Below are 22639 nucleotides of genomic sequence, written 5' to 3' on the forward strand. Positions count from 1 at the left end.
AGATTTGATAAGATATGAGAAAATCGTGAGAACTGAGGACAGAGTAAATAGGGAGAAGCTGTACCTGTTGGTGGAAAGGTCAAAACAAAGGACAGTATAACTTCTAGAAGTTCTTATGCTTGATAGCAAAGTTGGATGTCCATAGCAGAAGATTTTCAAATATCACCTGCCCATTGCTCACATGAGAAATGGTTGATCAGTTGAAAGTCTGCTTGCAACATTATGCAGCCATTTACCTGCCTGAAACAACTTCCAACAGGCTTTTAAATGAGTATGCTCAGCTTTCACCCAAAGCACGCAGCAGTTGAAAATTTGTTGGTGACCTTGTGCACCATTAATCAGCCAGCACCGTTAATTAAGACAGGCCTTTTAATAGGTGTCCAGCACTCTTGCCTAAAACAGGTAAGAGACTGTTTAAGTGAAACAAAGAGAGGCTAATGCTTGCTGCAGGAAGATGATTACAATTTTCAAGTAAGTATGCACTTTCTCCAGGTTTTGAGACCTAACCCAGCGGTCCTTAAAGAACTAAAAGCAAAATGCTGCAGATACTGGAAATATGAAACAAAAACAAAAATAGCTGGAAAAACTCAGCAAGTCTGACAGCATCTGTGGAGAAGAAGACAGAGTAAACATTTTGAATCTGTATGACTCTTCTTCAGAAGTTCTGATGAAGAGTCATACGGACTCGAAACGTTTACTCTGTCTTCCTCTCCACAGATGCTGTCAGACCTGCTGAGGTTTTCCAGCTATTTTTGTTTTTGGTGCTTGAAGCCTCTCCCAAAACAAAAGTTTATTTTTTGTGTCAGTTTTATAGGACCAGAAGGAGCAGGCGTGTTTCTCTGGGCCCCACAAAAGTCTTGTCCACGGTCAATCTGCTTATCCACCTCTATGCCCCTCCCCACTCCCAACAAGCTTTAGCTGGCCAATCATCTTCATCAAACCCAAGAGCCTCTTTTGATGCCAGTAGCTTGCCAAGAAAATGTTCTATCCTCTACTATATTCTAGTATATCAGTGACATGTTACTGGGAATAAAATCAGTGATGTAACTTGCGACTTTTTTTTGTACAAAGCCTTAAAGGCAAGATAAAATAGTGTCTGCAATTTTTTCAGAGATTACTTTTGCTGAAGTATTGTAGGTTATGAGGCCTAAGGAATTATTTACAGCATTTTGCATGTGAGGAATGCCAGATTTCTCGAAGTGGAATCTTGGTTTTGTAATTCTAAATAATAGCAGAAACTCCCATTTTTATTGTAAAAAGTTGCAGTTTTTCCTATAAAATGGAGTACACCTGCTGGAATATTCCAGCTCAAAGGATTAGAGAAAAATCCTGAATTTAAACATGTTTGACCGAAACATGCTGCTTAAATATGCTATATTACAAAGAGTTTATAGGGCAAATTTAAAAAAAAAAATCAAGAACTATTGCCTGTACCAGCCTTTGTTATGGGTATCCACGCACTAAATATCCACGCACTAAATAAATGAACATTAAGGAGATGATTTTCCCTAAGTTTAAGTACAGCAACTTTCCAGGGACTGATTAAGGAAATTATTTCTGGGGAGATTTCTTCGAAAACTCTCTACAAATCCTTTCTTCCTATTTTGCTCTCCCAGCACAATTGGCTTTGCAACAGCATCACAAATGCTGAGTAATGCTTCAAGATTGTGAAAGGTGTTAACATTTTTGTGATTATTTCTCATTTATTGAATGCAAATCTATAATTTAACAGGCGAAGATGGATGAACTCCAACTTTTCAGAGGCGATACAGTATTGCTGAAAGGAAAGAAGAGACGGGAGACAGTTTGTATTGTTCTATCAGATGATACATGTTCAGATGAGAAGGTTCGCATGAACAGGGTTGTGCGCAACAACTTGAGAGTCAGACTGGGTGACATTGTGAGGTAAACATTTATCTTTTTGGGAAAAGAACAACATTAGACCAGAAATAAAAGTTCTCAATTGGGGAAAATCTAATTTTACTAAGCTGAGATGTGATTTAGCTAAAATGGACAGCTACTTGAAGTTAACTCTTTGTGCCATATCAGTGGGAGACATTCAAGGAAGAGATAGCGAGAGTTCAGAGCAAGTATGTTCCCTTGAAGAAAAATGGTTAGACTAAAATGCAGATCCCCCTATATGTCAAGGGGCTTAAAGGTGAGGAAAAGGGGGAAAAAAGGCAAGCTTATATCATACGGAGGGTTCATTACTACAGAAAACCTGGAGGAGTATACAAAGTGTAGGGGTGAAATTAAAAAGGAAATTAGGAAAGCAGAGCGAGGGTATGAAAAAATATTGCAAAGAAAATCAAAAACCCGAAGTTTTTTTTATAAATACAGAGAAAGGAGATAACTAAAGAAAAATTAGGACCTATTAGAGACCATGAGAGTAACGTGTGAGGAGGAGGACATGGATATGTTTCTTAATGAATACTTTGACCCTGTTTCCATAAGAGTGGGCCGATACAGGCATTTGTTATGAAGATATTGATGTATATAATGTTATTGGAAATTATTTTTAAATCGGACTTACTGTATGGCTTATGTGGATGTGTCTGTGTGTGGCTTAATTGGATTAAAGCCAGATAGTCTGGGTGCTTTGATGTATAGTAGTCTTGAGATGTTAAACATTAAGGAAGTTGAGGTAAAGAGTACATTTGCATTTTTTGAATAAACCATTCAAAAGAAGGGAATAAAATCTTGCACCTAGCTAGGAGACACTAAGCAATATGTTTATATTACTAATAAAATTGGTACTATGAAAGGGGTTTTATTGTTAGAAGAGGTGGAATTCAAAGGGCTTGGTGATACAATGAGAATTTGCATTCAAAGGGATATACAGAAAAGAGTTGTGTGTGTGTAAGTCAGAGGCATGTGAGATCTAAGCTGCCTGTAAGTCTACAACGGTGGAAAGGAACCAAATTGAAAGGAACCTCATTTTGAATTCGTAAGATAAAATGTGCTTTTTCTGATGCCTGTTTAAGTCTATGGGTTGTCTATTGTCTATTGTTGCCTTGGGGAAGATTTACCTGGGAGTGATTAATTTGGGGATTTCTTTATTGGTTATTATGGTAGCAATTTGTAGACACATGTATGTGTTTAATTTCTTGTTAAATTAATACATTTTTAATTTAATTTATATAAAAAAACCTCTGGAGGCTTGGTGGCTTCATTTCTGAATTCAGAGCTGCATCTCAAACATACCAATTGAAAATAAAGGTTATGACAATTGTTTAAAGTTTCCCTCTGGGATTTTAAATAACTCAGCCATTACCAACTGCTGTGTCATAACACATTGCAATCGGGGAGGAGGAGTGTGAAATATTAAATAAAATTAACATAGTGAGAGAGTAAGTTTTAAGGGGTTTAACATCTTTGGAAGTGGATAAAGCCCCAGGCCTGGACTAATGTGTATCCTAGATTGTTGAGGGAAGCAAGAGAAGAAATAATGGAGGCTCTAACCATCATTTTCCAATCCTCTCCGGCTACAGGCATTGTAACAGAGGACTGGAGCACAGTTAACTTTTAGTCGTTGGTTGCACAGAACTTGAGTATTGCTGAAAAAATACATTTTGTCAAAGCTTTTCACCTTGCACTCATCAGGACAATCTCAAGAATACCAATGCCCAGTGTATCTTCTAGTACACGCAAATGTGTCACGCTGCGAGCCTGACTGACAATCTTAAATTGGTTGTCAGCGTAATTTTTAGCACACTTAAGGATTATTTAGCAAATGTTGCCCAATCACGGAATTAGATCTAATGTTGGACGCCGTGTTTTGAGTTTTGTAAGCACCGGCTGGTTGGGTACAGTCCGTACCTTGCCCATTGCAAACAACGGAAGGGCCATGTTGCTTGATGTGATCCGCCAGTCTTTGGGATGCATGACCTAGCATCACACTGGCACTGAAATTCATATATCATATTACTCATTTATGTGATGGGCAGAACGTCTTTTTTGGCTTGATGGCGGCATCATGTTAGTGGCGAATACCACTCGTGTTGCTCTTGCATAGTATTAGTGTGAAACACCTAGCTTCACCTGTTGCTGAAATTTTTGAGATACCTTGCCCTTCCAGTGTAATCTGAGGTAGACTGGGCACTTTTCAGGGACGAAAGTGACGGCCTTAGACCCATTCATGAGTTTGTGAGATACATCATGATTCCGCGATTGGACAACATTTGCTAAGTGATCCTCAGTGTGCTAAAAATTATGCTGACAACCAACTTAAGATTGTCAGTTGGGCTCGCAGTGTGGTGCATTTGCAGGTACTGGAAGCTACATATATTAATACACAGGACCCTGTTCTTTGCAGACAGAAAGAACATGTATGCACATTGTGCCTGTTTCAGCTAAACAAGTGATAGCCATTCACTAGTTCATTCCTCAGAGAAATGCCTTGGCCAATCAGTCAAGCTGCTTGGTTTAAATTTCAAACAATGCTTGGCAGTAAACTGTCAGTCACCACTAACTGAATTCTCAGTGGCAACACCTCTACCAATCAGAGTCCACTTGTCAACCAATCAGCACTCTCTTCTCTAATATAAAGGCAAAATATTGCGGATGATGGAAACCTGAAACAATAACAAAAAATGCTGGAAAAACTCAGCAGGTCTGACAGCATCTGTGGAGAGAAAGACAGAGTTAACGTTTTGAGTCCGTATGACTCTTCTTCAAAGTGACAAGTGGGATCCAAAATTTGCCCAGAGGTAGGAAGTAAAGGGTAATGGTCAATGGGTGTTTTGTGACTGGAGGATTGTTTCCACTGCTATTCTCCAGGACTCGGTACTAGGTCTCTGGCTTGTTATGCTAAATATCAATGATATGGACTTGAATGTAGAGGGTATGATTAAGAAGTTTAGAGACAATACGAAAATTGACCACTCGGATGATAAGGAAGAAAGATGTAGACCGCAGGAAGATATCAGTGGACTAGTCAGGTGGGTGGAACAGCGGCAAATCGAGCTCAATCCAGAGAAGTTTGAGGTAATGCATTTGGGGAAGGCTAACAAGGCAAAGGAATACGCAGTAGATTGCCAAATATAGAAGAACAGAATGAGTTTGGAATGCATGTCTACATATCCTTGAAGGTGGTTCAACAGGTCGATGACGTGGTTAAGGCATATGGGATACTTGCAAGTATTAGGCAAGGCATAGAATATATGAGCTAAGAGGTTATGGAAGTCTAAAATACTAGTTAGGTTACTACTGGAGCGCTGCATGTAATTCGTGTCAGCACACTCCAAGAAAGATGTGATTGCACTAGTTGAGAGTACAGAGGAGATTTACAAGGATGTTGGCTGGGCTAGAGAGTTTTAGTTATGAGGAAAGGTTGGATAGGTTGAAAAATGAAGTCTGACGACATTCCTAATAGAGGTGTTTGAAATTATGTAAGGTTTTGATATTGGATACGGAGAACACATTTCCTCTTGTGGGGAAGAGCATAATTAGAGGCCATTTATATCATAGTCACCAAGAAATCCAGTCAGGAGTTCAGAAGATACTTCTTTACCCAAAGAGGTTAAGAATGTGAAATTCACAACCACATGGAGTGGTTGAAGTGAATAGTATAAATGTGTTTAAGGGGAAGCTAGACAAGCATTTGAGGGAGAAGGGAATAGATGGTTACAGTGCTAGATTTAGGTGAGGAAATATGGGAGGAGGCTCAAGTGGAGCATAAACACCGGCATGGACTGGTTGGGCTGAATGACCTGCTTTATTGTATGTAACCCTATGTAAGGCTATGGCTGTTTTCTATGAATAATGGAGCACAATTCAACGTGACTTGGTCATTTTTAAGTTTACTTTTGTTTTCAGCATTCAGCCATGTCCAGATGTAAAGTATGGGAAGCGAATCCATGTGCTTCCCATTGATGACACAGTTGAAGGCATTACTGGAAACTTATTTGAAGTCTATCTCAAACCCTATTTCCTGGAAGCTTATCGGCCAATAAGGAAAGGTGAACTTTGAGTTTGTCTTTGAAAATGTTTTTGGAACTTTTAATTTTCCCAGCAGAGCAATTTGTCTTACCTTTTATATTAATGCTTCCTTTGCTTTTGTGATAGCTAGATGAGAATTACTAAGAAAACTGCAATATTTTGCAGCTATCTAGTTTAGCTAATTCATAATTTATTTTAAAGGTGATATTTTTCTGGTCCGTGGTGGAATGCGTGCTGTGGAATTTAAAGTTGTGGAAACCGATCCAAGTCCATACTGTATAGTTGCTCCAGACACAGTCATTCATTGTGAGGGTGAACCCATCAAACGAGAGGTACAATTAACTATGTGGGATTGACAATTGCAGAGATATGTACTTTGGTGGGGAAATGTTTTTCTACAGGAGAATAAAGTAACTTTAGTTATTATAGATAAACCTAAAATTTCAATTGGCTAATGTCTAAATTTTTGCAGTGAAACAGGTGTGATATTATTTTGGAGCGCCAGTGTTTGCTGTGATGCAAATGGATGTGAGTCCATTGACTAGGTTGATTTTAATTTAGACTTTGTTTTATGTTGGTCAATGAGGGAAAAAAGAAGAGTTGACGATCCCAAAGGAGGGTGGGAATGGGAAAATCATGAGGCCATTCTTGAAATATCACAATTTGTTTTTCTTGTTATCTGGACTTTGGTATATGGGGGAAGACTATAGAGGATGTTGTTTATCATTGTTTTGCTCTGTAATAATGCATATTTTTTATTGTTAATTGTTCAGAAGTGTTTGAAGAAAATGTTGTTCCTTAACTGTTAGTTATTGTAACGAAGTAGTGATGCTCAGAAATATCAAATGGAAGTATTCAAAATGATTTTTATGCATGGAGAGAACCGTTGATGTTTCCTTTGTATCCTTCAATGATGTGGATTTTTCAGGCTATATCTACCTGAAGGCATGTGATTTGTTTTCTTTTTTGTTTGAAGGATGAGGAAGAATCTTTGAATGAAGTTGGGTATGATGATATTGGTGGGTGCAGAAAGCAGCTTGCTCAGATCAAAGAGATGGTGGAGCTGCCTCTCCGTCATCCTGCACTATTCAAAGCTATTGGTGTCAAGGTAAGAGAATTAATATTTTTCCTCTTTAATTTCCCTTTTCTGATGGGTGTTTGAAAACTCGTTTTAAAATAACATTTTTAAAGCTTACATTTTAGTTAATTTATTGAATTCAGTATTGCTGAAAAGAGAGACGTGATGCCGAAACTTTATTTTGCAGTCATCAGGACAAATGCAAGATTGCCAAATTTCAAATGATCACAACAATTTATACCACTGACGAACAGGGGGCTGATACGTTGGCAAGTTGACTTGAATTGGCCGAGGCATTGCCATGCAGAAAACAGCAGGGAACTATAGGCTCCAAACTCCTGGGTAATGGATGCAAGGCTGGAACATATTCCTTTTGTTTGCAGAGAACAGGGCCCCTGTGTGTGATTGTATGTTGCTCCTAGCAAGCAGAAATTAGCCACGTTACAGAGTGTACTCAACCAGCTCATGCATGCAAAGCCTAAAACCAAATGTCTACTGTTAGATGCGCTTCCGTGATCGGGTGGCACTTGCTGAATAATCCTGAGTGTACTAGTAGCTACACTAATGATCAGTTTAAGAGAATCCGTCAAGATCATCATGTGGTTCATTTATGCTTGCTAGAAGGAACATTCATACGCCTGTTCTCTGCAAACAAAAGGAATACATTCATAACTAACTTGCTAGAGTTTTTTGAGGAGGTAACAGAGAAGGTTGATAAAGGAAAAGCTGTTGATGTGGTGTATGAGGATTTTCAAAAGGCGTTTGATACAGTGCCACACAACAGACTTGTGAGCAAAATTCTAGCTCATGGAATAAAAGGGAGAGGAGGCTCTTGGACAAGAAATTGGCTGAGTGACAGGAAATAGAGTTTTGGTTAATGGATGTTTTTTAGATTGGAGGAAGGTTTGTAGTGGAGTTCCCCAGGGGTCAGTGTCGGGACCCTTGCTCTTTGTGATTATACTAATGACGTAGACTGAGGTGTTCGGGGCATGATTTCAAAATTTGCAGATGATACAAAGATTGGAAATGTCAACTGTGATGAGGATAGTTTTGAATTTCAAAAGGACATAGACATGTTAGTGGATTGGGCAGACAAGTGGCAGATGAAATTCAAAGCAGAGAAGTGTGAGGTGATTCATTTTGGCAGGAAGAATCTGGAGAGGGGAGACAGTATAAAATAGAGAGAGAAATCTTAAAGGAGGTGCAGTAACAGACGGACCCCTGTGTAAGTCCTACTTAAGTCATTGAATTTGGCAGGGCATGTTGAGAGTGCAGTTAATAAAGCATAAAATAACTTAGGGGCATTGAGTACAAGAGTAAGAAGGTCATGTTGAACTTGTATAAAACACTAGTTAGGCCTCATCTGGAGTTACTACGTCCAGTTCTGGGAGTTGTATTTGAGGAAGGATGTAAAGGAATTGGAGAGAGAACAGAGGAGCATCACAAGAATGATTCTAGGGATGAAGAACTTCAGCTATGAGTTAGATTGGAGAAAAGAAGGCTGAGAGGAGACTTGATAGAGGTATTCAAGATCCTGAGGGGTATGGACCGGGTAATTTTGAATGTACAAAGAGACCTGGGTGTCCTTGTACACCAGTCAATGAAAGTAAATAGGCAGGTGCAGCAAGCAATTAGGAAGGCAAATGGTATGTTGGCCTTCATGTTGGATTTGAGTTCAGAAGTAAGGATGTCATATTGCAGTTATACAGGGCCTTGGTGAGACCAAACCTGTAGTATTGCGTGCATTTTTGGTTTCCTTACCTAAGAAAGGATATACTTGCCACAGAGGGAGTGCGGCAAAGGTTCACTAGGCTGATTCCGGGGATAGCAGGACTGTCGTATTAGGAGAGATTGGTTCGACTGGGTCTGTATTCACTAGAGTTTAGAAAAATGAGAGGGGATCTGATTGAAACATATAAAATTCTAACAGGACTATACAGACTGGATGCAGGGAGGATGTTTCCCCTGGTTGGGGAATCTAGAACCAGGGGCCACAGTCTCAAGATACGGGGCAGGCCATTTAGGCTGAGATAGGGAAAAATTTCTTCACTCAAAGGGTGGTCAATCTTTGAAATTCTCTACCACAGAAGGCTTTGGAGGCCGGGTCACTGAGCATTTTCAGGAAAGAAATTGATAAATTTTTGGATGTTAGGGGCATCAAGGGGTATGGAGAGAAAGCGGGAATATGGCGTTGAGATAGACGATCAGCCATGATCATATTTAATGGCGGAGCAGGCTCGAAGGGCCGAATGGCCTACTGCTCCTAGCTTCTATGTTTCTATATAAATAGTGAGAACTGTTCCCACTCAAGGGAGCATCAAGAACTAGGGGGCAAAGATTCAAAATAAATTGGAAAAGGAGTAAAAGTGATGTGAGGAAATATTTTTTCATCCAGAGGGTGGCTGGAGTTGGGAATGAACTTCGAGACAGTGGTAGGAGGCAGGTTCAATCGAGGCATTCAAAAAGGAATTGGTTGGCTATCTGAAAAGAGAGAATGTGCAAGGTTATGGGGATAAGGCAGGGGAGTGGGCCTAGGTAGAATGCTCTTTTGGAGAGCCAGTGCAGACTCGATAGGCCAAATGGCTGCCTCCTGCACTGTAAAGATTCTGTGATTCAAATCTTCTGCCTTTTCTGAATTACCCGGCAGCTTTGAGCCTATAATTCCCCATTGTTTTCTCCAGGACAAGGCCTCAACCAAGCAAAATCTGCCTGCCAACCAATCTGCACCCTTTTCTCCTGTAGTATAAATTGTTGTGATTGTTTAAAATTTGGTGCTCTTGCATTTGTCCTGATGAGTGCAAGACAAAAAGCTTCATCCATGTGTCTCTCTTTTCAGCAATATTCACGTTCTTTATTACCAAGCCACTGTTTATTGAGTTCAGTTTTGTGCTTATTTTGGGTTGGAATATTATTCAGGGATATTGAGCTCTTTATTTGGCATGCATCAAGAGTGTCTGCTTCATATTTTTTAACACAATAGTCATGGCCAAAAAAAATGCTTCATTTACCTTAGCTCAAATGTTTGTTCACCCAAACTGTAGAAGAACATATTTTTGAATAATTTGGTTTCTCTCAATATTTTGAGAGGGCTTAAACCCATATTCTGTTGGATCTTTGTCCTAATAGATGAAACCTTGATTCCATCAGTCTCTGCTAGATTTGGATACAAGTCCCTCCACCACCTAAAAGACACAAGTCATGAGTTTGATGAAATGCTCTCCATTTGCCTGGATGGGTGCAGCTGCAAGAATACTCAAGAAGCTTGACATCATCTATGATGTAGCAGTCTACTTGATCAGTTCTTCCGCCACCTTAAACACCTACACCCTTCACCAGGCACACTGTGACTGCAGTGTGTACTATCCATAAGATGTACTGCAGCAACTTGCCAAGGCTTTTTCAACAGCACCTCCTGAACCCTGACCCTACCACCTAAAAGGACAAGAACAAATGGGTGGTTACGTCACTTCTAAGTTCCTCTCCAAGTCTCTCACCACCCCATCTTGGACACATTATTGTGCTTTCATTGTCGCCATGTCAGAATTCTGAAACTCCCCACCTAACATAATGCTAGAAGCACTTTCATCATGTGGATTGAAACGATTAAGAAGAAGGCCCATTTCAACTTTTTGAGGAAGCGAGGGGTGGGCAATAAATGCTAGCCTTACCCATAGCCCTACAATGGAGATCTGCATTATTCTGTCCTGGATTTTAGTAATTATTTTTAAAAAGGTTGGGTACTTTGCATTTCATTTATTTGTATAGAATTGAATCATTAGTTTCCTCAAGTTTCTGTCCTTTTCCCCAATGTAGCCTCCAAGAGGTATTCTGTTGTATGGCCCCCCCGGTACTGGCAAGACCCTGATAGCTCGTGCTGTTGCAAATGAAACTGGTGCATTTTTCTTCCTTATAAATGGTAAGCTACCGTTTTATATTTAGGTTAAAATGGTTAATGTACATCTGTGTAGAAAGGCTAAAATGTTTTGCCCGTAGTAGACTCAAAATGCTTCCTGGACTCCAGATGGTGATATAAATAGTTCATTTGAATGTTCTAGTTCTGGCCAGACTTGTGAAGTTGAGTCAGTTGACCTAATCTTGATAAAACATATTGGTTTGTGTAATGCAAGTGTTTTGCTGTCATAAACTTGTACCAGGTTTTCTTAGAAAGCGTAGTTGAGTTAATATAAATTTAATGAGTTACTGTGATTGTCATATCTAAAACACAATTGAAACTAAAGCATTGCTGGAGGTTTTATGTGCACATTTTCAGGAGTGATGGCCAAGGGAAAAATCGCAAAGAAACAAATGTGCTTTCTGAGATTTAATTTTGTCTGTGACCTTCCTGTTCTCATGTTGCAGTATGCTAACTCTCTTCTTTGCTGCAGCTTGCTGCTTAGTTCCTCATTGCTGCACTCATGCCTGCATCAAAATGCTAGTTGTGGGTTACAATTTTTTCTTTAAAGTCTATTCTGCTTTTCTTCAGACAATATGTTGAGTGCGTAGACATTTGGCACCATAGCCTAGATTTTCCTGCAATGATGAGATTGACAACATAAATCATAAACTTAGTGGCTTAGCACACCAGTTTCAGTGTCAAAAACATCCTTTATATTTTCCTGCATTTTAAATAATGCTATAACACAGGTGGAGGAGGCATGGCCATTTTTATTCTGTTATTTTTTTGTTTTATTCTTCCATGGGATGTGGGTGTTACTGACAAGGCCAGCATTTATTGCCCACTCCTCATTGCCCTTGAACTGAGTGGCTTGCTAGGCCGTTGCAGGGGCCAGTTGAGAGTCACATGTAGGGAAGACCGGATAAGATTTCTTTCCTTAAAGGACATTAATAATTTTTCATGGTCACTATCACTGAGACTAGCTTTATGTTCCAGATTTATTAACTGAATCTGAATTCCACCATGCTATGGTATGATTTGAACCCATGTACCCAGAGCATTATGCTGGATCTCTGGATTACTAGTCCAGTGACATTACTACTGTGCCAGTATTATCCCTTAATTTGACAATATAGATAATCAGCTAGTTGAATTACAACTTCTCAGTAAAATATGGTGTATCCTAATTAATGGGACATTAGTTATCTAATAATATTACACATTGTGGAATCTGTATGGTCTTCACTGCAGTTCCTTTCTGTCATGACAGCTGCCACCAGAGTTCCTGCCTCAACTTTTGGATGGCAGGATTTTATCAAGAGTTCTTCCTCTAAGAACAAGTTCATTCAGATATTGTAGGTAGTATCATTCCTACTTATATCCCAGTTACCAATCTTGTAGTCAGCTGAACAATTTGTAGGACCCAGGAGAACTTTGTGGGAGTCAGTGTTGGAGGCGAGCCTTTTAATTAATATCCAAGTTGACCAAATTCTTAAGCACATTTCAATTTATGACACTTGCATGGAACTTGAGCGCTGTAACTCTAATGCTTCTGCATCAGGGATAGATCAGTTCGATTCCTACACTGATGTGCGGCGAGCCCTGCTGGAAAGTGGATGTGAAGTTGAGATCCGGTTTGCTAAGAAGCCCCCTCATCCTGTAGTTTGCTGGAGTTTACTGTCTATAAAAACAAGTGTTAACCTTGGATGAAATGTTTGAGGGCTGCCAGGACGCATTGATGCATGCTGTTCTGAGCTGCCACCTTCAGAAGAAAAGACTGGGAAAAATTTTGGGTGGAAAAAGAAACTCGCTGTGGAGCCATCACTTGTTGCCATGTCCTTTGGTGACTGTGCCTTCCCCCTTCAGTATGTGGGAGTATGTTTTGATTCAAATAATGAAGACTGCACTCTCAGGAAAATTGGAGTTTGCTTAACTTGTCAGTTATTAATCTGTTTCAGAGTTTAATCTTTGATACTGGATTATAAAACATTATGGAAGAATTAAGCAATCTAACAAAGTGGTTTGGATGAAATCACTCAAATTCTTTAGTTTCACTTATACAGAAATAGGTACTTCACATTGCAAAGCTCACTATTGATGGACTTTATAAGTAGCGCTCATTTCAAGATTTTGTTTAGAAACGAGTCTTTATAAATGTTGTAATCTGTTTTGGCTCTATCCTATTTCTCCCTACCACCACCCCCCACCTTGCCAGCAAGGGTTGGAAAGAACGTTTTAATTTTATGAACAGTGACCGGAAATTTCCTTAAAACTTCATGGGTGAATGCATGATTTAGAGTCTAAAGGAAGGTTTCTTACTGACTCAAGCCCTGGTTTGTGATATTAGTTGATTGTAACAAAGACGATGTGTGATTTGGGTCTACAATTGGCTTCAAAAGTGGTGGGAGGGCAGTGGGGAGAATGAAAGTGATAATCAGCCATTGTATCCTCTTATGATCATTAATCAGTTATCTCTGTTTTTAAAATGTGTACACAAGTCAATAATTGTGTTCAAATTGATTGACTTTTATTTGTTTGTTTGAATAGACAGTCTGTTGAAATTTGATATCGCAAGTTTGCACTTGAAGATTAACACTTGGGTGGTGTTTTAGAAGGCGAGTGTTAGCAGCACAAAATAGAGCCTCTAATAATAGGACACTGGTGAAGAATACCATAGCTAGCCATCTCTGTATTGTTTCATTGTTTATGTAGGAGAAGATGCTAAGTAAACTTTAATAGTTAATGTTAAATATTGCAGGATTAAATATTGTCTAATTTCGCTGAATTGTTTCCCTATAGGACCTGAGATAATGAGCAAGCTTGCAGGAGAATCTGAGAGCAATCTGAGGAAAGCATTTGAAGAGGCTGAGAAAAATGCTCCTGCTATTATTTTTATTGATGAATTGGATGCCATTGCTCCAAAGAGAGAGAAGGTATGTTCTAAATGTCATTTAGGTGCTACTATAATTAAGTAGTTGCGTCCCCAAACCTCAATCTGAATGCTTATTTTGAACTTTTGAGTAGCAGCTACATCAATGACTGTACATTTTATCATTGCCTTCAATTTGAGTTTCATCTGCAAATTTAAAACTGAAGAAGATAATGAAGGCAATATTTCAAATTTCCTGTAGAAGGAATCTTTTATGCACTTTATCATACCCCTCCTTCTGTGACTAATTTTGCTGCTATTATCCAGTGTTGGAACCTTGTCAGATCGACTTTGCAAATATACAAGTGTATGGCATTTATTACATTTCCCTTGGCACCCTTGTCTTTAATCTCAAGGAAGTTTGTTAAACATGTTTCTAATTAAAATGCCTCCAGTGGGATATTGTTGTTTCCTGGCTAATTGTTGTTTCCTGGTAGTCTGGCTAAAAAAAAATCAGGTATCCAGTTCTGGTGAGAAAATCTCTCTTACTGATGTTAGTTGAGGGATAAATATTGGTTAGGACACTAGGAGAGCGCTCCTGCTCTTCGATTAGTACCATGAGATCCTTCATGTCCACCTGAGGATGCTGATGGGACCAGAGTTAACATGTCACCTTGAAAATAATCTCATTGGCAGTGAATCACTCATTCAGTACTGCACTAGAATGCCAGCCTAGAATGTGTGCTCAAGTTTTTGAGTGGGATTTGCACTGACTCAGATGAGAATGCTACAGCCAAGTTAAGGCTGAGACTGTATGATAGAATTTAACATTCTTAACTCTCATTTTGTTAGAAACAGGAGCCTTTGCACAATTTGTTTAATGTGCATTTTTAATATTTCCATCGTTGAAACAGTTGTCAACTGGTATTAAATAGAATAGTACCAACATCTCCCAAGCTGGTGGTCACTGCCGTAGTTTATCACGTAGTTTTCTGGTAGTAGAGTTATACTCAATGCTGTTTTTTCTGAAACTAGCTCCCTTTAATAGTCTGCCATGGACTGTTGTCTCTTTGAAATGGTCACTGAAACTGGAGAGTTGGGAACTTTGTGGTCTTAAATGATGTCCCACAGCCTGCATTATTTGCTTCAGTTACAAATAGTTTCCTCTGCTGGAGATATGGACCCTAATGATTGAGCAAAGGATTAGTTGTATTGGAATGGGAAGGCAGTCATTTTGAGTGAAGGAGAAGGGAGAGTGTGCGCAGGTGATATGATTGGAGAAGATTTATGGAGATTGGGGCACAGACCTGTAGATAAAACCAAAGCGGTGAAAGCAGTAGTGTGGAGCGTAGGCAAACTGGACTGGCCCATGAGAGACTGTGGCCTGTTGGTGGAATGGCCGGATGCCATAAGAGGTAGGCAGGGGAAGGTTGAATTTGACGGGGTGTTCAGAGGATGCAGAAAACGAGGGGTGAAAATCTGAGGCAATAACATTGTAGAAGCAAAGCAAGATCAGGAAGTCCAGGACAAGATTTGAGAGAGATAATGTGTAGCTAATCAACAGAAAAAACTGTTAATGGAAAGAGAACCAAGTAAATGGATAGGTTAAAAATAAATTTAAAGAAATGTGCAATTTGGGAATGGGGAGGGCTTCCATGCATAGATGGGAATGAGAGAAAATAATGGACTTGCAGTTTTCAAGATCATTCCACAATGGAGGAGTAAATAGAAAATATTAAATATAGCAGGCTTTACCTGTAGATATTACTTTACCTATAGATATTACTAAATAAGAACATAGACAACTTACAGTAAAGATGGAGGCCATTTGATTCATCGTGCGCGTGCCAGTCGAGAAATAATCTATCCAATCTGATTCCATTTTCCAGCTCTTGATCGTAGCCTTGCAGGTTACGGCACTTCAAGTGTACTCCAAGTAGTTTTGAAAATGCTCTGAGGTTTTCTGCCTCTACCAGAATTTCAGGCATTAAGTTCCAGACCCACCACTGTGTGAAAAAAGTTATAGATTTCCTTCTAATCCTTCTGCTTCTTACATTAAATCCGCCCCTTGGTTATTAACCTCTCTGCTAAGGGAAATATGCCCTTCCTATCCACTCCATTTTGGCCCCTCGTAATTTTATACATCTCAGTTAAACCTCCCCTCAGCTTCCTTTGTTCCAAAGAAAATAACCCCAGCCTACACAATCTTTTCTCATAGCCAAAGTTCTCCAGTCCTTGCACCATCCTTGTAAATCTCTTAACTCTCTAGTCTGATTATATCCTTCCTGTAATCTGACCAGAACTGTATGCAGTACTCCAGCTGTAGCCGAACTAGTGTTTTTTTTCTTTTACTGTTCCAATATAACCACCTAGCTCATACTTACCTTTATTAGCTGAGGCATAGAATATATCCCAGGTGCTTTTTTAAACACTTTATCTATCTGTCCTATCTTCAGGGATCTACAAACATGCACAGCAAGATCCTTTTGTTCATTTATACACCTTGGTATTCTGCCATTTATTGTGTATCCCTTTGCCTTGTTGTACATCCCCAAATGCATTACCTCTCATGTCTCTGGATTGAATTCCATTTGTTAGTTTTTTGCCCACCTGACCAGTTCATTGGTATCTTCCTACAATCTACAATTTTCTTCCTCACAAAAATTGACCCCTGGTTGATAGTATCATCTGCAAGCTTAATCATTACAAAAAGCTTATTAAATAGTGAGAACAGGAAATGAGTGTGATGAGGAGGAAAACTCAGTTGTAATATGGATTTGAAATCTTAATTATTCAGTTTTTTTTTTGCCTGATTTGTCTGATTGAAACTACTTTAGCCACATTGGACAGGCAGCACTGCCTGCCCCAGGGGAGTCTACATAGCACCGCTTTGAAGCAGTGCTACGTGAACAAATTTTTTTTTAGCTCACTCCCTATCCTTCTCAAGCTCAGTTTCCCTTCCTGACATAATTGCAGTTGCCTGGATGATCATCTTGTGTCTCTTCATAACTTTTGTGATCTATTCCTTACAGTCCCAGTGTGTACTCTCAGCATTAGATTCCTCCCACTGCTTGCTACTTCTGCTGTACCATTGGTGGTTGCTTATTGAGCCACTACACACTTGCCCTCAGGAACTCTTCACCCAGTTCCCTTTGCCTACTTTTGAAAACCTCCTCGGAACCTTCCATTAAAGCATCCATAGTGTTGGTTTCCCCATCCTGTTTATTTATCCTTTCCTTTTCCCCATGCTCTGTGTGCACTATATCCTTTTGCTTATTGTAATGTGCTTTAAGATGTCTGAGTCCATTTACAGTTTGCTGCTTTCACTACACCTGGTTTAATATTCTCTGCAAACCTGGATAAATTCCTCAATCTTCCAATCCAAAAGTTGTAGATAAAAGCTGGGACTCCCAACAGTGATCCTTGAAGACACAATCTGTCACTGCCCACCAATCTGAAAACACCCTTTTTATTCTATCACTGTTTCCTACCTTCCAGTCAGTTTCTTATTCATGCTGCAAAGCTCTGTCTTTTAGCTAGGCTGTATATATGCTATCACCAAACTTTTCATTTAAGGAGTTTTTTGAAAGCTGCCTTTCCACTGTGGTCTGCATAGATTGCTTCCAAGCTGATGTTGGATAATTTATTGGCCCTTTTTTCCTAACTGTTTACCTTTGTAGACACATGGAGAAGTGGAACGTCGTATTGTGTCACAACTGCTCACTTTGATGGATGGTTTGAAGCAGCGGGCTCATGTTATTGTTATGGCAGCTACAAATCGCCCAAACAGCATTGATCCTGCCCTTAGACGATTTGGTAGGTTGAAACTTGCCTTTGTGTGAGTGAAGCACACGGTCTATGTGTATTTGTGCATAGTAATTTACTTAATAATTTCACTTACAGGCCGGTTTGATAGAGAGGTGGATATTGGTATTCCTGATGCCACAGGTCGACTGGAAATCCTACAGATTCACACAAAGAACATGAAGTTGGCAGATGATGTAGACCTTGAACAGGTTTGTAAATATCTAACAGGAGATGTCAGTGTCCAGCACTCAGAAATTTAGTAACTACTTTAACTGTTCAATATGCTAAACCGTAGAACAATGAGATATACATAAAATAATTTAATATTTAGACCCTGTTTCTGCGGCCATAACAAAATAATTTAGTTAAATTGCAAATTGTTAGTCATCGGAAATGGTTTGTAATGAAGATTGAATGTATAATATATAAAGCCACACATAATATATGAATGTGAAATGTCTCTAGCAAATATTGTGGATTAATGATGTCCTATTAGTCAATCTCCTGTGACACAGCATTTTTTTAAATGCCTGATATGATCTTGTAAATGGCATATCAATTATTTTGCATGGTAAACATATTCACAGATAGATCTCAGATATTTCGAAAATAAAGTACTGAGCTAGGATGTAAAGTAAAAGACATTTGATTCATCCAAGTGCAGAGAGAATTATTTGATCAATTAGGGCTAATATTAATGACAGTTTTGGTCATCACTGGCTGTGGAGGAAATGGTCTGGGGACAGAGTTGTAGTTAAGAGCACAACATGGTGACAAGCAACACTCCAGGAGAAGTGTAGCATGAGACATGCAATGCTGGCCAAGTGGAAAAATTTGGTGGATAAGTGAGGCTCAACAGCAGAAAATTCTTCTGGGGAAATGGGAGCAGGGCCATTTGGAAAAGAAGAGACAAGTGGAGAAGCAGAAAGTTACAGTGAGAAAGGGAAAAATTACTGTGAAATTGAGAAGCATGTTTAAATTTAAAATTGCATGACTTATCGGAATTACAAAAGCATTTGTTGAAAACAAATTGCTGGATGAAGTTGAGGGCTTTTTTGGGTGAAACACTGCAGTATCACTCAAAAGATGCAAAGCTATATCACCCTTGTCGCTGACGAATGCTTTCTAGTAATATGACACACTATTTGGGCATCAGAAAGTAAGTGGAGAGGAAGAGTCTGCATACAATTTTAAAAAAATATTTTGCTTTTTCGTAGTGTGCTCACGGAATCAAGACCAAGTGTGGTCTTCAGGAGAAGTTTGGTTAGAGGATGGTGGACAATTTAGGTGCACAGATATAGTTCAACTCACATTTTAAAGTTGCATGTTCTGTCTTTTTTATATATTCTGTTTATAAATTCATGTCTTAATTTATAATGGCAACTGCCTAATAAACTACTCACCTGTAATTGCATTATTCTACCAGGGGAGGTGCTGCTGTGCCACCTTTCTTGGTTTTTGGGGCAGTGAGCCTTACAGGAGAGGAGATTGCCTGCTTAAAGGTATTATGCCTGCATTCTGAGGATGTGTGGCTGGTTTTAGCTTGTAGAATGGCACCATCATTCAATAGTGTATGGGTAATACAATATTTTACAGCCCAGGAAGTGGCTGATTTTGCCTTTGCCAGCATTATGGAAGGTATCCACTTGGCCCTATTTTCCTATTCTTCTTAGGTACCCTTTTTAAAAATATCCAATGTGTAACCACTTCTCTTTAAAAAGCTATTATGGATTCTGCTTGCACCATGGTTTCCGGTGGTGTGTTTCATATCCTTAAAAACACTTCATGTAGCCTCTCCCTTTGTTCTTTTGGTTACCTGAAATTTATATCTAGTTGCAACTCACTGACCAGTATTTTTAGTTTCTCCTGGTTTTACTCCTCCTCATAATTTTGAACTCTTAATCACCTTAGTTCTCATGAAAGTAACCCCAGTTTTTTATATTCCTATAATTAAAGCATCTTATCACTCTTTTATGCAATGCTTGTATTTTGTACTTCTGAAGTTAAAACTTATTTATAACATGTTTGAAGCTAATGTATGATGTGCAGTTTGTTTTGTTTAGTCAAATATATTGCATATGGTGGCAAGTTATTAAAAGCTTGAAGTGAAACCTAAGGTGGATGGGTTTTGGTTAGTAAACATTTCTTGCTTTAGGTTGCTAATGAAACTCATGGCCATGTTGGTGCTGATTTGGCTGCCTTATGCTCGGAAGCTGCTCTTCAAGCTATAAGGAAAAAGATGGATGTTATTGATCTGGAAGATGAAACCATTGATGCTGAAGTTATGAATTCACTTGCAGTTACCATGGATGATTTCAGGGTAGGACTCTTCCTTTTAGTAAAGATACCAAACTTATTGCAGTCCTGTGTGTTTTGAGCTAACTTAATGCCTTAACTTATATTGCATAAATGTTTTGTTTGTTTACAGTGGGCTTTGAGCCAGAGCAATCCTTCAGCACTGCGTGAGACAGTGGTTGAGGTTCCTCAGGTAACGTGGGAAGATATTGGTGGACTGGAGGATGTGAAGAGGGAGCTTCAGGAACTTGTACAAGTAAGCTACTCTGAGATTTTAGATTTTCAAATTGTGTGGTGAATTTACTGGTCTGAAATAGAGATTGGAAAATTGCTTCCATTTAAAGAATTGACACAAAATTGTGACACTCAAATCAAATTGTACCAATTAAATTGTTTATGATATTAAAACTGGGACTGCTTTGCATTAATATTAGTAATACCAGTAGATTATTTTTACTTCCTTTTGTCCCCGCCTCTTAAGATACTCGTTCTTGCTGGAACATGGCTTCACAATGACTGATAGCCTTCTGATATCTTGTCCAATTGACTTTCCTAGTCTTGAGTCCAGGCAGTAAAGTATTTTGCCTGTTTGATTGTTGTCCACACATGTGCACATATTTGTTCGAGCAGATGCCATTAGACTGCTATCAGGAGTGGGAATCCAGATGATATTTTCTTATTGCCCTCCCTGTGCCCAGCTGAAATGAATTAATTTAGCCACAGTCCAGGAAATAAACCTAGCACCATTCGATCTTTGTGGTTTACTGTCACGCCAGATAGTATCTTTATTGTATAGGTATTGAGATGAGAGACTTATTGGATAATACAAAATTGAATTTTTAATTGGACCTGGGCATTAAACGATGTCTGAAGGAACACTGTTACTTTTGTGTTTTACCAGCGCTGGGGTACTTCATGAAAAGCTATGTGAAACATAACACAAATTTGTTTTTAACAGTATCCTGTGGAGCACCCAGACAAATTCCTGAAATTTGGCATGACCCCTTCAAAGGGTGTACTATTTTATGGACCACCTGGTTGTGGTAAAACTTTGCTGGCAAAAGCCATTGCAAACGAATGCCAGGCCAACTTTATCTCGATCAAGGGACCAGAGCTTCTTACCATGTGGTTTGGAGAATCTGAGGCAAATGTCCGAGAAATCTTTGATAAGGTATGTAGTGAAAGTATTATTTAAAATAATAGCATATTAATTTTTATTAAGAGCATAAATCATAAAAATGTTTATTTAACTAATGTCTTGACATTGTTTTTCAGGTTTTCTGTGTTATGTACCCTGTACCAGTGATTTCTTTTTCTTTTAAACTTCTGATTAGAGTTCCTTTTTGGAAATAGTTGAGCACTTGCCAATAGACATTTCCACTGATTTGTCCAGTAAGAAAAATGGAGTTGTTCATTATTGTTGGGTGATGTTTAGGGCTTCATATGAATGAAAAATAGCTTTAAAGTAATGTTACTAAAATGCATTGAAATTTTGAATGTAGATTGTTTAAAACATCTGTCATTATCAGTCACTGGCCTTTCTAGCTTGACTATCTTTTGTTCTCATATGCTCCCTTGATCTTATTTTCAATAAATCAATAGGTTGTCCCATTATCAATAACAGACCATTGTGCAAGTGCTCCCTCAAATTGAAGAGGCACCACCAATATAATTAAAGATAAAATGTAATCAGCAGAAGTGGAAAATGGCTAGGGTATCAGTGGAGTGACTTAAAACTAGATTTAGCACCACTGCTTCATACAACACTTCACCCCAGCGATACAGGGAAAGGCCCTGCTGGATGGCAGCGTGAAACAACAGGCCAGGCCTGGACAGAAGACCAGGATGAGGAATTGGAGAGTGTGTAGGAGCAGCCTGTACAAGAAATCCCTCTCTGCAGAGTAGAATGACAGAGAAATTGCAAGTGATGGCTCAAGTTGAGACAGAGTTTCCTGAGGGAGTTCCCGGGACTTCTGATCTTACTCCTGTTCAGGTGCAATAAGAAAGCTGTGCATGCTGAAGCCTTATCAGTGCAGCAAAAGGAGTCCAGGCTGTGTCTGACTTTGCTCTTGCTGTTTTATTAATTTTGATTGCTTTTAATATAATGTAGGCTTCCATGGCTTCTGCTTTTGAGTGATCTGCAATCTGTTCTGCAGCTGTAAAAATATTTCTCTCAAAGTTTGATGGCTTCAAAACCTATTCCATAGACTGGTTTCCCAGCCATCTGGAGACTGAGCATGAAAATTTGTGCTCATAAGAAGCCTGATAAACTGTCCAATTGTCTAAGCACGTGTCGGACCAAGGAAGTCACTGGCATCAGGGCACTCTGGGGGAGAGGATGAACAAGTAGAAATCATTGTCTATATCAGTACCAATGACATGAATAGAAAGAGGGATGAGTTCCAGGCAGATTTTATGGAGTTAGCAAGCAGGACCTCAAACGTAGCCACGTGCTAGTGGTTATAGAAATAACAAGATAGAGCAGATGAACTAGTGGCTGGAGAAATGATGCAGGAGGGATGGCTTTAGATTACTGGGACATTGGGAATGTTTCTAGGGGTGATAGATCCTGTATAGGCTGGATGGCTTACACCTGAACGGAGCTGAGACCAGTGTCCTTGTGGGTGGTTTGCTAGTGCTATTCGGAAGGGCTTAAACTTGCTTGGCAGGGGGATGTGAACCAGGCTGTAACGTTAGAAAGGGAAAATAATGTGCAGAAAGAATTGGGAGAGACAGACAGCACTAGAGTAGGAAA

General features: G+C 39.2%; 1 protein-coding gene across 2 annotated transcripts in view; it reads left to right on the forward strand.

Annotated features, from left to right (window-relative positions):
- Positions 1 to 22639, forward strand: part of vcp (valosin containing protein) — a 52488-nt gene that overhangs the window by 13098 nt on the left and 16751 nt on the right. For both annotated transcript variants that reach the window (XM_078550386.1, XM_078550395.1), the window contains exons 3-13: positions 1733 to 1905; positions 5818 to 5960; positions 6142 to 6272; positions 6917 to 7048; positions 10832 to 10934; positions 13713 to 13846; positions 17463 to 17598; positions 17686 to 17798; positions 19745 to 19909; positions 20018 to 20140; positions 20843 to 21055. In XM_078550386.1, coding sequence (XP_078406512.1) covers positions 1733 to 1905; positions 5818 to 5960; positions 6142 to 6272; positions 6917 to 7048; positions 10832 to 10934; positions 13713 to 13846; positions 17463 to 17598; positions 17686 to 17798; positions 19745 to 19909; positions 20018 to 20140; positions 20843 to 21055 — 1566 coding nt within the window. The remainder of the gene's footprint in view (positions 1 to 1732; positions 1906 to 5817; positions 5961 to 6141; positions 6273 to 6916; positions 7049 to 10831; positions 10935 to 13712; positions 13847 to 17462; positions 17599 to 17685; positions 17799 to 19744; positions 19910 to 20017; positions 20141 to 20842; positions 21056 to 22639) is intronic.

Source organism: Cetorhinus maximus, chromosome 1, assembly GCF_964194155.1.
Source record: "Cetorhinus maximus chromosome 1, sCetMax3.hap1.1, whole genome shotgun sequence".
Taxonomy (NCBI): Eukaryota; Metazoa; Chordata; class Chondrichthyes; order Lamniformes; family Cetorhinidae; genus Cetorhinus; species Cetorhinus maximus.